At 40.0% G+C, this 12330-nt stretch overlaps 1 protein-coding gene across 5 annotated transcripts in view; it reads left to right on the top strand.

Moving 5' to 3' along the window:
- Positions 1-230: 230 nt before the first annotated feature.
- The window catches only part of arid4a (AT rich interactive domain 4A (RBP1-like)), a 48218-nt gene continuing 36118 nt past the window's right edge, over positions 231-12330 (top strand). For all 5 annotated transcript variants that reach the window (XM_007893308.2, XM_007893306.2, XM_007893305.2 and 2 more), the window contains exons 1-2: positions 231-345; positions 1948-2002. In XM_007893308.2, the coding sequence (XP_007891499.1) occupies positions 1997-2002 (6 nt within the window). In that variant the 5' untranslated portion in view covers positions 231-345; positions 1948-1996. The remainder of the gene's footprint in view (positions 346-1947; positions 2003-12330) is intronic.

The following is a 12330-nucleotide window of genomic DNA, read 5'->3' as shown; positions in this document are numbered from 1 at the left end:
GCACGTGCGCAGTCCGGACGAGCTGCGCTGCACCCTGGGCCCGCGAGCCGCCGCTGCCGCGAGCCGTTTCTATGTGACCGCGAGACCAATAGGCGCGCGGTGGCGGCCGCCTCGCTCAACATTCAGCCTATTGCGGCTCGAGGACGGCGGCTTCTCGCTCAACAGCTTGTTATTTCGGTTTTTTTCTCTCATTTTTTTTTCTCTCTTCTCTCTTCCTTCCTTCCCCTCCGCTGCTGCCCATCCACCGGATCTGGGGGAGGGGGGGGGAAAAAAAAAGGAGGAGGGAGGACCCGGTTCCAAGTGGGAAGAAGCTTTTTTTTCGCTGTCCCCGAAGACTGCGGGCGGGTGAGTTTTTTTTAAATATATATATATGTGTGTGTTTATCTACCCACATGTAGACATAGATATACATGTATATAATTAAGAAAACGGTAAATAATATTAACAAAAAAAAACCGCGGGTTTCTCCTCCTCGTCTTCTTTTGCTTTTGCTTTCCCTCCCTCCCCCCTCCCTCCTCAAAACAAAACAGGGAGACCCGCGTCAACGTTCAGTTCCGTTTTCTCGCTACGATTATATGTGTGTGTGTGTGTATATATAGGGAGAGAAAGGTAATCTGTACATATATATATATATATAACATGGTGGTGAGAGGGTCTGTGTGTTTCCATGCCTTGTCGAGGCTGGGGTGAAGCCTCCGCCGCGGCCCCTTTTCTCCCTCTCTCTTCCCTCCCTTCCCCCCCCTCTCTAACCCACCCCAGTCGGTTTGCGTTGAACGACGACCGGGCTCTGACTTTAATATCCGGCTGTTAAGGAATTTCTCTCTTTTCTCTCTCTCTCTCTCTCTCTCTCTCCCCCCCCCACCTCTCCCCACCTTCCCTTCCCTCCCCACTCCCCACTCCCCAGGCTCGTCGTTGCAGTTGACGGGGGTGGTGGTGGTGGGGGGGAAGCCTTGGAAGAGATTTGCTTGTGTGTGCGTGTTTTTTTTTACACACACACTCACTCACTCACTCACACACACCACGGTTGGGACGTTAAAAGGTGACTCGTGCGATTTGGATGTGTGTGTGTGTGTTTTCTTGGCGTGTGTTTGTGCAGAAGAGCCTCCATCGCTCTTGATTTTTTTTAAAGAGGTGTTTTATATCTACAGTCTGTGTCTGTGTGTGTGTGTGTATATATGTGTGTGTGTGTGTGCGCGAGAGAGGGAACGGGGGAGGAGGTGCGGGCAATGCAGGCGATCAAATCGTCTTTCAGCTTCACTTTTTTTTTCGCCTCCTCGACCCCCTTTTCAGTTACTCTCCAGATGGTGCCTTTTCCCCGTTCTCCCTCTCTCTCTCTCTCTCTCTCCCCCCACCCCCCACCCCCTCTCCCACACCCCTCTCTCACACCTCTTCGTTTTCTCCAACTGCGAAGGAGAGAGAGAGCAAAAAAAAAGGGGAAAAGTGGTAAACGAACGATTGTTACTCTGGAGGGAGGAGAAGTGGGAGGAGGGTGTTGTTTGGCTGTCGATCCGTGTCCAGGAGGAGAAGGCGGCCGATTTGCCGGGACACCTCCGTGAATCGTACTCCAGGCTCCGAGCTCTCGCCGGACTGACATGGTGCAGGAGAGCGAGCAATGGCGACGTGACACACAGGATGGAGGAGCGGGCGGAAAAGGGGGCAACTCCAGCGTCTTCGAAGCCCACACTCCGCTTCAACTGTAGCTCGATTGACCCCTTTTTTTTCAGGCCTATTTTTCCAGTGCAGATGCGAAGAAAATGGCCTGAGAGTAGAGTTTGCACTCACGAGATGAGTAGTGCGGTGCGGGGAAGCGGGGGGGGGGGGGGGGGGCGTTTTTTCACATTTCCTTGAGCCGCACTGTTTCTTTCGAGTTCTCTCTTGCGTTGAGNTTTTTTACGGGATATATTTTCACGGTGTCTCTCTCTCTCTTTTTTTTTGCACACACTGCAGTGAACACAACTTCGAGCTGGAACCACTCACGTAAATAGGACACTCGAAAATGAAGGTAAATTCCAAGCATCGGTTCCATTACGTACGTCCTGGTATGTTTTTTTTTGACCCGAGGGAGAGGTTAACTGTGTGTCTATTGTGCTTAAGAGGTCCTGGGAGGGCTGATGGGCTTCAATATATATTTTTAGAAGTCGGAAGGCTTGACGAGGCACACTGCTGTTGGTATTTCAAAGACCTGCTGACATTTAATAACTGATTAATCAACGTTTTAAACTGATGAGGTCTACATAGCAGTTTGAATAATTACCCATTTTTGAAGCACAAGCTATCAGATGAAACGTGGAAGAATTGTACAAAAGACTACATAACATTCAAGCAACTGTCAAAAACAGAGGAAGTACTGCACCAATTTGCTTGTGAGATTTCTCTCTCTCTCTCGAATTTTGTACTTTTAAACAAAAGAATAACTTCAGTTTGCAGCTCATACAGGTGCAAACTCTGCTATTTTGAAAGTGCCTGTTTGACCTTTCCTGATGGGTGCCGAGCCACAAAGAACAAGAATGTCGTACATTTGATCCATAGTTTACTGAGTTAGCAAATTTCAGCTGGGATGGTTAGGCTTTCTGCTGGTAACTGTTTAACTGGTGAGTGTCCTCCCTTTTTTCCAACTACCCTTGGCGGTAAGTAAGGGGTGGGGGGGGAGAATGTGGTTTTGGTGACTTGTAGTTGATACAGTAGCATGTCAAAACTTCTTTAATTTAGATTTTTTTCCTTTGGAGTATAGTTTGCATTGCCTTCTTTTGCGTTCCCTGAATATTTCTATTTTGCAGTCTGTTTGAAAGTGCTTAGCTATTTTAAGCAGTAAAATGTGCTCTCAGCTTGGCTTAGTTGGTTGCTATCTTGCCTCTGGATCAGAAGTTTGTGAGTTCAAGCCCCACATTGTTGCTGCCCTTTGAAAGAAATGCTTAAGCCGAGGTCCTGGCCTCTCCTTGGGTGAACATTAAAGATTCTGTGACATTGATCAAACAGGTAATTTCTCTTGATGAATAGGTAATTTATGCCATGGCTGTTTGATAACTATCTGTGTACAAATTGTCTGCTAAATTTACCTCCAGATTGTCAATAAACATGACACGTTTAATATGAAGCGATTTGAAATGTTTTGACATTATAAATAACATGCTATATCAAATGCAAAAATTATGTATATCTTCATTTTGACTGGACGAATATTGTGACTCTGTCCACAAGTAAATAATATCTTACTGATTACCTCTGCAACTGGAATGGAGTATCAGTACATTTGTCATTCCTCAAATATATGTACTCTGGCAATTGTTGAGGTGTTCATTTGTGTTCCAGCAAATGCTCTGTTGTCGCCTCATTAATGTCAGATGTGTAGTTGGATTGCTACTAAGTTTGACAGGTGATTTTCCTCAAGTCTGTGAATTTCTTTTGAACATTGTTGAATTGAAATTACTCATTGAAACTATCAGTCACGTTTAATCTGCCACCTCAATAGCTAATTTACAAATGCATATTCATATTTTCTTCAAACATGGCAAGTGCCTATTTGTTTCTATGCTTTTAGAAAATGCAGTAATTCTAACTGGCTGAGAATAAGTTATAGTATCTTCCTATGTAGTTTGGGAGCTTCAAATAATGAGCAGTAAGTGCTGACTTGACTTTTTGACCGTGCCTTCAGCTCCCCTCTCGACTCTCTATCCCCTCCTCGCTCCCTCCCTCCCCTCACCCTGACCATTTTCCCCTTGCTCGGGTCCTGACCCAACTGTACAGCGCCTTGGGACGTCCTCCCGACGTGAAAGGCGCTCAATAAATGGAATCTATTGTTGTTGTTTTGCATAAAATTATTCAGTGCGATTAGGAGGTATAGATTTTAGATCACTTGGTTGATCTGGGAAACATGCGATCTGTAGTTAGGAATCAAGCTGAAATTGTCTTTATCAAAGAAAGTTGGGAAGAGCTGTTATAAAGCCAACTATTTGCTTTCAAGAAGCATACATATAAATTACTAATATAGTCATAATAATCCTTATATTTAGAATAGTGGCTTTTCATGTCGCCAAGACTTTTCAAATTGCTTTGTGGGCTTTTGCTATAAAGTGTAGTGACTGTATTTGTAGGAGAACATGGCAGCCAATTTGTACACAGCATGTCCCACAAACAGTTAGGAAATTAATGACCAATTGCATCAATTCCCTAATAGGGGAAAGCAGTAAATTTGAGGAGACACAAAAAAAGTTTATGTAATTGCTGACTTGCTGTTCGTAATATGCAAGCGTTCACAATTTAACAACCTGTCATAAGTGAGTTTCTTTCATTAGCCACTGTCTTCCAGCTGGAACTGTATATTCAGTCTTCAAAAATCATGCTATTTTGTTAAATGTCACAAATAATGAGTTGTGTTCTTGCAGGTAAGGACCAGCAAAAGTATTCAAGCATTCATAGCTTTATGCTACCTACGTTAAACTCACTACTTTAACACAGCTTCTAAAATTAACTTAGATATGGCAATCTTTGCTGTTAATCACATAACTTTATTTTTTTGCACTGACTTGCCTTGGTAAATAGTCTTGTCAGGTGCTGAAGAACTGATTGTGGATCCAGAAAGCACATCAGAGTTGATCACTTCCAATGAAGCAGTAACACTGCCAAGTTTAGTTACAAAAGTCATTGTGTGGTTTTTTGCTCATTCTTTACTAGTGTCTTAAAAGTGCACTTCTCCCATCAGTTTGATCTCCGAATCACCTAACCACTCCTTATTATATCATATAGTGTCTCGTATTTTTATCTGTTTGTGACGTTCTGCTCTGTGGTCGGTTGTTCAATTAAATATCTTCCAATTGGTCGGAAAAGTGTCCTTTGGAAACACATTTTTAAGTAGGCCAGTGAATGCTCAGAAAATAGTGGTGTAAGATTTTACTGAGGTAGTGTAAGGTAATAAATCTTGAAGAAGGAAATGCACATTGTAAAAATAAAGTTTTAAACATGGCAGAAGTGCCTTTAATGTCTTAAAGCTTTTCGGACATTTATGGGGACTCATTCTCACTGTGTGACAGGCAGAATACGTGTTGTAGTTCAAAAACAAATTGAAATTTGCCTTCTTGAAAACTTATTTTCTGTTGAAAGCAGCAGTTTTGTGTTTTATTTCCTAACCCTCAATAGAATATTACATCTTTTTATGCTTTTATAAATTGAAACAAACATATTGCCAGCTATTGTGACAGACTTAAATCCATTTGGATGTCTGTGTGCATTTCCATTACATTTGAGAGACTTCCCGAAAGATTTCTCTAACCATTCTTTGACATTTTTAAAGCACCAGATAATTTTAGTACACTCAAAAAATCTCCTCTAATGAAGTGTCCACTGGAACTTAAAACCAGCTTGAGTTGGTTAAAATATAAATCTACCCTCCCTGCACTCCCTTCCTGATCCCAACCCCCAGCTCGTGTGCACATCCTTGGCTGTCCAGCGCTTTGGGATGTCCTCCCTACAAGAAAGGTGTTATACAAGTGTAATTGTTGTATCCCTGCATGTCTTTCTGTTCCAATTTTCTAATTGAGTTTACCTTGTCATTGTTCGGGTTATTTTTTTCGGTCAAACGCCTAAATGGAATACTTTATGATGGTCTGGTTGACCTTGGAATAGAAAGATTCCTAATAACTATTAGTAAATGTATCTGGATTGCAGAAATTATACAGATTACAGTGTGGCATTTTGGTCAATCTTAGATAAGGTTTGCTGAAGGAGGCGGGCATTATTGTAAGCATTTCATGATATTGATTCAACACAGTAGAAATATTTTCACTGTCTTGAAGTGAGCAGCGGCATTTCTTTTAATGACAATTTCTCATCTATGATCTACTCTGCTTTTTCTTTAGGTCTTCCTCAAAGTAACTCATGAATCTCCTAATGGAAGAGCTATTGTCCAGTGTGATGCTGATGTTGAATCAGCTACTGGATACCTGCATATTAGGAACATGGGTTTGCTTATTTAACTTTTCTCACCCATTCTTGCCTTTGCTCAGCAACTCCCATAGCGTGTACATCTGAGATAGAGAACTTACCCCAATTTATGTGCTAACATGGTATGTCATTGCACATCTGTTCTTCTCAAGAAATGAGTGCCTGTGTGAAATAATGGTCTTTTCTGGTATAGTTGCATCTGACAGCAGTTAGTGGCATACTATCTAACGAGAGTGGGTGGTGAATGTACTTCTATTTGGTTTCACCTTCCAGTTGGTGGTCATTTCTGTAGGGACTTTGGAACAGTGTTTGCTTGTTTCCTCAAGTTTGAGAGAGTGGGTGGAATACAATTGTGAGAGAATAACATTTTGCTGCAAAACGACTTGGGATATAAATAGAAAATATAGTGATTTATAATAATATAGTGCCTTATCACGTCCTTGAGACATCTTAATAATTTAATGTAGTTACAAATTTGGTTGTAACCTTTACCGTCAATAGATGTCTCTGAAATCAAGTTGAGAATAGGAAAGCAATTTAAACTGCATAAAATCTTGGCAACAAATTTAAATACAGCTGTGTATATATATATCATTGTTGATAAGGCAGTAACATTTCTTGCAATAGGAACGGTGGAGCATCCTCTGATAATGCTGATATGATTTGGGAGTCTTATCACTTGAAACGTAGGGGGAAAAAATCCCTGAGGCAAAAGTGAACCAAAAGACAGCCCCAGAGAGTTCAGTAGAAATGCACTGTGTGTGTGTGTGTGCGCACGCGCGCATGTGTGTGTCACTCAATGCAAGGTGGAATGATATGGGTATATTGGATTGACAGCACAGTGTTGTTGTAGATGTCTGATGAGAACAGGAGGTTGGTGGCTATGATGACCCACACTGGTTAGATTCATTGGTGACGAATAGCTGCCTTGATGGAGGTAACGTTATCTTTTACAGTAAGAAAGATAGGAGTGAGAGAGGAAGTGTCGGAAATTAAAGTAAAATATCCACACTTGTAGATATTTTTAAAAAGCTATCTTTACCTTAAAGGGAGTGAGAGAAGCAGTATGTGTGTAGAGGTGGGTAAAAGGATCCAGGGCTAACATTCCAGCAACTGTGGAAAGCAAGGTGCTACTGCAGAATTCTACTTTGAAGGTTATGTCACTGGGTTTGTGCATATGTTCAAATGTTTTCAGCAGATGTCCTGAAGGCGGTTGTGGGGTATGGAAGAAATAATGATCTGTTTTCAATAATTGACCAAATATTGTTCAGAATGTGAATGTTGCTGATTTTTCGAGCTACAAACTTTCAAGAGTCTTCATAATATTGAAAAAACTATGAAAATTAAGAATGTTTTGTGCTTTAATTTTACTCTTTGGAGCACCTAACATACTATAGTAAAACTCACACAAGTCTTATCTTTATAAATCGTATAATTGCTGAAGTCGCTCATACATATACTTGAGTCCCATTCAGTTTCCTGTCAAAACTATATTTATTTGCACTAGTCATATTAATCATCTCCTAATTCGTAACGCCACTCCCAAATCCTCCATTACTCCCGCGCTTAGCGGCTGCATTGAATCACGGGAAATTAAGTCCTGACCCATCACTTGGTACCACACTTAGCTTACAAAATATTTGCGGCCGCATTGAATTGTGCATGTGATTATTGATTAAATCAGATTTTATGCAGTTTGCCTGCAACTTGGACTTTGTGCAAGTCATATTAAGTGTTATGGTTCTGACTGACAGCTTCGAGGCTCTGGAACTCTATCCCCCAGTGCCTTCGCCTTACTTCCTCCCTCTCCTCCTTCAAGGCCGGTCTCAAAACCTTTCTCTTTGACCGAGCCTTCAGCTCCCCTCTCGACTCTCTTCCCCCTTCTCGCTCCCTCCCTCCCCTCACCCTGACCATTTCCCCACTCCTCGCTCCCTCCCTTCCCTCCCCTCACCCTGACCATTTCCCCCCTGCTCGGGTCATGACCCAACTGTGCAGCGCCTTGGGACGTCCTCCTGACGTGAAAGGCGCTTTATAAATGGAATCTTGTTGTTGTTGTTGTTATGAATTTTACTGTATATGTTCTCTGCTGAGGACAATTAAAATGCATGTTCTGTTGATTTTATTAATTATTTTAAGGCTGCATCGGTACCATTTTTCACCCTAAATCTAACTGGATTTCAGTTAATTGGACTATAAGGATTAAAAAAAAGGGGTTGATTTTAAACATTAACTTGATTTGTATCAGTATCACTTTGGCTAGACATTAACAGGCACTTTTATGAAAAAAGTTTGGAAAGCTGCAAAAATCTTTTATTGTTTCCACCATCAAAAAAAGCCCAACGTACTGCAGGCACGAAGAATGGACGTTATTACTTATAAGCTACGCTGTGTATAGGGACCTGTATAAGTTGCTGTTGTTGGTCCTATCCTTTGGGTGAGAGGTTAATATGAAGTGCTTTGAGATATTTCAACTCAATAAGGTGCCATATCCAACACAAGGATTATTATATCAAATAGAAGGATCATTGTTGTTATAAATCTGCACTTCTATATTCAGGTAACTTCAGAATTATTTACTTACATTTAGTACTTCGTTGTTACTCATTTAGGAAATTTATCTCGCTTTTGAATAGCCATTAACATCTATATACAATAGTTTTTGCTGAAAATTCTCAATAGCGTGATGACGGGATGTCAGCACCTTTTGGAAGCCAAGTCGCTGATCATTTCTGTTATCCTTTCTGATCTATCCATCTGATTGCCTCTATCCACCTCCGTGCTCATTGTCATTATAGTCCAATAATGGGCTATATTGGACAACTGAGTATCTTTACAGTGTATGCTTTAAAGGGAGCTTAAAAAGAAATGTCAGCAACTCTGTCTCAGGGCTCTGATTATAAATTGCATGAGCTTCTCTGTATTTATGGCTCTGAGGTTCAACTTTGCAACTAATTGACAAGTATCTGTTTCATTAATGTTTTTACTGTTTGATAGTATCTATCGTATGAAGGTAACTGGCTCTTCACTGGAACAAGATGTTTTGATTTTTTTGTTGAATAGTAAATACAGAAAATAATCAATTGATACCCACATAACCAATCAACAATTTATCAATCTTTTAACATGTAGATAATTAAGTTATGATGCAATACAATATTTGCATTCAGTTATAGATGTAAATTCCAATAAGCAGACTTGTTTTGCTGTTTAGAATTTTTTTTGTATTACTCTGTAGCTCAACACTTGACAGTGATTTTGTTTCTGTAGTTTAATGCATTTGCAGGAAAAATATTTTTATTCCAGAAACTTGTCAGGACTGGTAAAGCAGTTCCTGTCGGGGGTTCACCTGAAGCGTTTAAGCATATCTCATATCTTTACTGGATTGTCAGCTAGGATTAGAACACGCTTGTTTCAATGAGATGTTAGTAGTTTGTAATCGCCTGTTTTAATGAATGTGGACTAGAATCATCTATTCAGTACTTATTCACTACCACCGCTATGCCATGTGATCTTGCGCTACAGCTGGAACTGATTTGTTATGCAAACTTGGTTTTCCTGCAAGTCTGATAATTAGTAATAAAGACTGCTTTGCAGATATGGCATGTAAGTTTTTAAACCGCTTCTTTTCTGATCATTCCTTGTGCTCTCACCAAGCTGCTTAAGTAAGGCACCTTGATTGATAAATATCCTTCGGATCTTGTTCGTGTTCTACTTTTACTAAAAGGAACATCAACACTAAAATACACTAGTTCCTTCTTTTGTGTTTCAGGATTTCAAGTGACTTGATATGAGGAACTTGATCCCCAAATAGTTTTTTGCGATTTGTAGCACTGATGTGACGTGTAGTCACGTGTAGTCACTGACATCTGCCTTCATTGCTCAGAAGCTAGGATGCTCACTGGCCTATCTGATTGTAGAATTGGCTCAGACAAAAAAAAATATTAGCTTGAGGAGTAGGAAAGTTAGAATTCCATTAATTTTGCTCTAAATTGCAGAGAAGGTATAATCTAATTGCCCCTATGACAAATGGTGACTATGAATGGTGACTAAAAAATTTAAGCAATTGTTACTTAAGCGTTCCAAGACGCTGCCCCAACCAAGGGCACTATGTAAATGCAAGCTGGAATGCCGAAAAAACTTTAGACATACACTATTATTGCAACAACTCCAGTAAAGTAGAAATATACAATTGTAAAGTATTTGTGGTGAATTCTGAAGAGAATTGGCTGCTTCGGTGGTGTTTAACTTAACCTGAAGGGCGAGGTTTCACTAAATTTTAGTTTTGATAACAAGTGCATCACTTTGTTAATGCTTATTCTGCTGCAAAGTGTAATTTAGTGTAACAGTTAATTTGGTAAGACTAAAAGTACATCTGGCAACAAGTACAAGGTTTCAAATGGTATCTGGAGAGTTTCAAAGCAACCTCTTAGGTGCAGCATGAAATCATAGGACTGCTGAGGATGATTTTAAGCGGGGCAAAACATAAGACGGATTCAAAATGCAATTCTCTACGACAAAAGAAAGACAGCTTTCTTCAATACACGTGTATGAGAATTTTAGGCAAATTGTAACTTGAATACTGTTGAATTTTTCACTTTCAGAGTAGTGAGTGCATGTGCTATCAAACATAGTTTTGCTTGCAGATCACACTCCAAGTGGTAAGTAATGCTGTTACGTTTGGCATCAAGCTCTCTGAAATGGGGAAGGTAATATCAGCCAGGTCTCCAAATTCCACTTGCTGTTCAGCAACTTGCCAGAAGTGCGTACGTGTTAATACTACGTGAGGGAAGATTTGGCTTTGTGTGTGGTATGTTTGGTAATCAAAAAGTGACTTCTGTATTTTAATTGAACTTAAATGCAAGGATATTGTCAATATTGCAAAACTAGTGTTTACCTTCGCTCATGAAATAGGTCCCTGCTGTGTTGAAAGAAATGACATTTAAACTTTAGAATTTTGTTTTGTTTGTATTGTACTCTTTGGATCAATATTGACGTTTTTTTCCTTGCACTGTATTCATTGCCTGTTCTTTAATGTTGCACTGTATGAGTTGGTGTTATTTGTGACTTTTACATTTCTTGCCTCCCAAGATGTGGATAAACGTTGTTTACTTTTGCACCCCCCCCCCTCCAAAAAAAAAACTGGCGAAGACCTATCTGACTAGAGATTTTGTACTGACCATGACGATCAAACTCCAGATTTCACACTGGCTTAGTGGTAGTAAACCCTGAGTTGTCATCTCAAATGTTTATAAACTGTCACAAAAGAATATCTTGTAAAAGGCACAATTGCGTAAATTCTAGGCTGGAATTAACTATATCATTGCTGCTACGTACTCTGAATATAGCCAAGCTCTCAACATGAAAGGCGCAATATAAAATCCTTGGAAGGGATGCATTCTGTAGCAGCAACAACAAATTACATTTGTATAGTGCTTTCACGTAGGTGCTGGGATGTCCATTCTACTCGGACAACTATGAAAATACCTGTAGTCGGTATTATAGGTTTCACAGACTACAATTCTGTGAACCATAAATTGCGAGTGGAGAAACCTGTTGCATTAAGATTTCAAGCCTTATACATTTTAGAAATGATCTATAAGTTACACTTCTCCATCTTCTTAAAACTTCTTTTATTGATTATTGAATGTGAAACGATGTTTCAGTGTATTCCAGTTTCGCAAAACATGAACAAACCAGAAGAAAGAATGGCTTCAGTTTAGAAATTCAGTGCAGGCTTTCTAAATACACTACTAGATAGAGAAAAGAGAAATCGGATCAATCCAAGTGCAAGCAATGAGTAAAGAGAGTTTTAAAACTCGTGGTGTGGAAGCTAGTTATAGGGATATCTTATTGGAGTGTTTGGGAAATAATGTAAATTAACACTGTTAGAGTGGAAAATCACTATTAAGGGCAGTCAGTGGATGTCTTTTCAAGTGCCCTGTTCAGTGAGTTTGGAATTTGTGTCACCGCCAGTTGCAGATTGAGGAAAAAGTGGCTTAAATGATGAATTGCCATTAATACTGATGTGTTTGCAAGGTGAGGTGCTTCATTGAAAGTTCGTGAGAAGTAAATTTAGAACTGATATGGGGCAGAAGGATGAGAGATATTTCTTAAGCGATGTTTAAAATAATCTGCCAAGCAACGTATTGGAGGCAAGCACCTTTGGGTTATTCAAGAAACAAGTTGATTCTATGATGGGAGAGTTAATGTTCTAGAGTGATTGAGTTTTGGCAGGCATGAATTTTCATATCCTAAACTTTTTTTCCTTGCATCTTAGCACATGTCAGGAATGAACTGTTCAGGTTTTGTGGAGGTATGCACTTGAGAGCGCTCTGTGGTGATTGAATTTTGACTGCATATTTTAGGTATTTTAGCACTTTGACAGCTCATTCT

Source organism: Callorhinchus milii, unplaced genomic scaffold (genome assembly GCF_018977255.1).
Source record: "Callorhinchus milii isolate IMCB2004 unplaced genomic scaffold, IMCB_Cmil_1.0 Scaffold9, whole genome shotgun sequence".
Classification (NCBI taxonomy): domain Eukaryota; kingdom Metazoa; phylum Chordata; class Chondrichthyes; order Chimaeriformes; family Callorhinchidae; genus Callorhinchus; species Callorhinchus milii.
The sequence above is the reverse complement of the archived record's forward strand: the minus strand, read 5'-3'. Positions and strand labels throughout refer to the sequence as shown.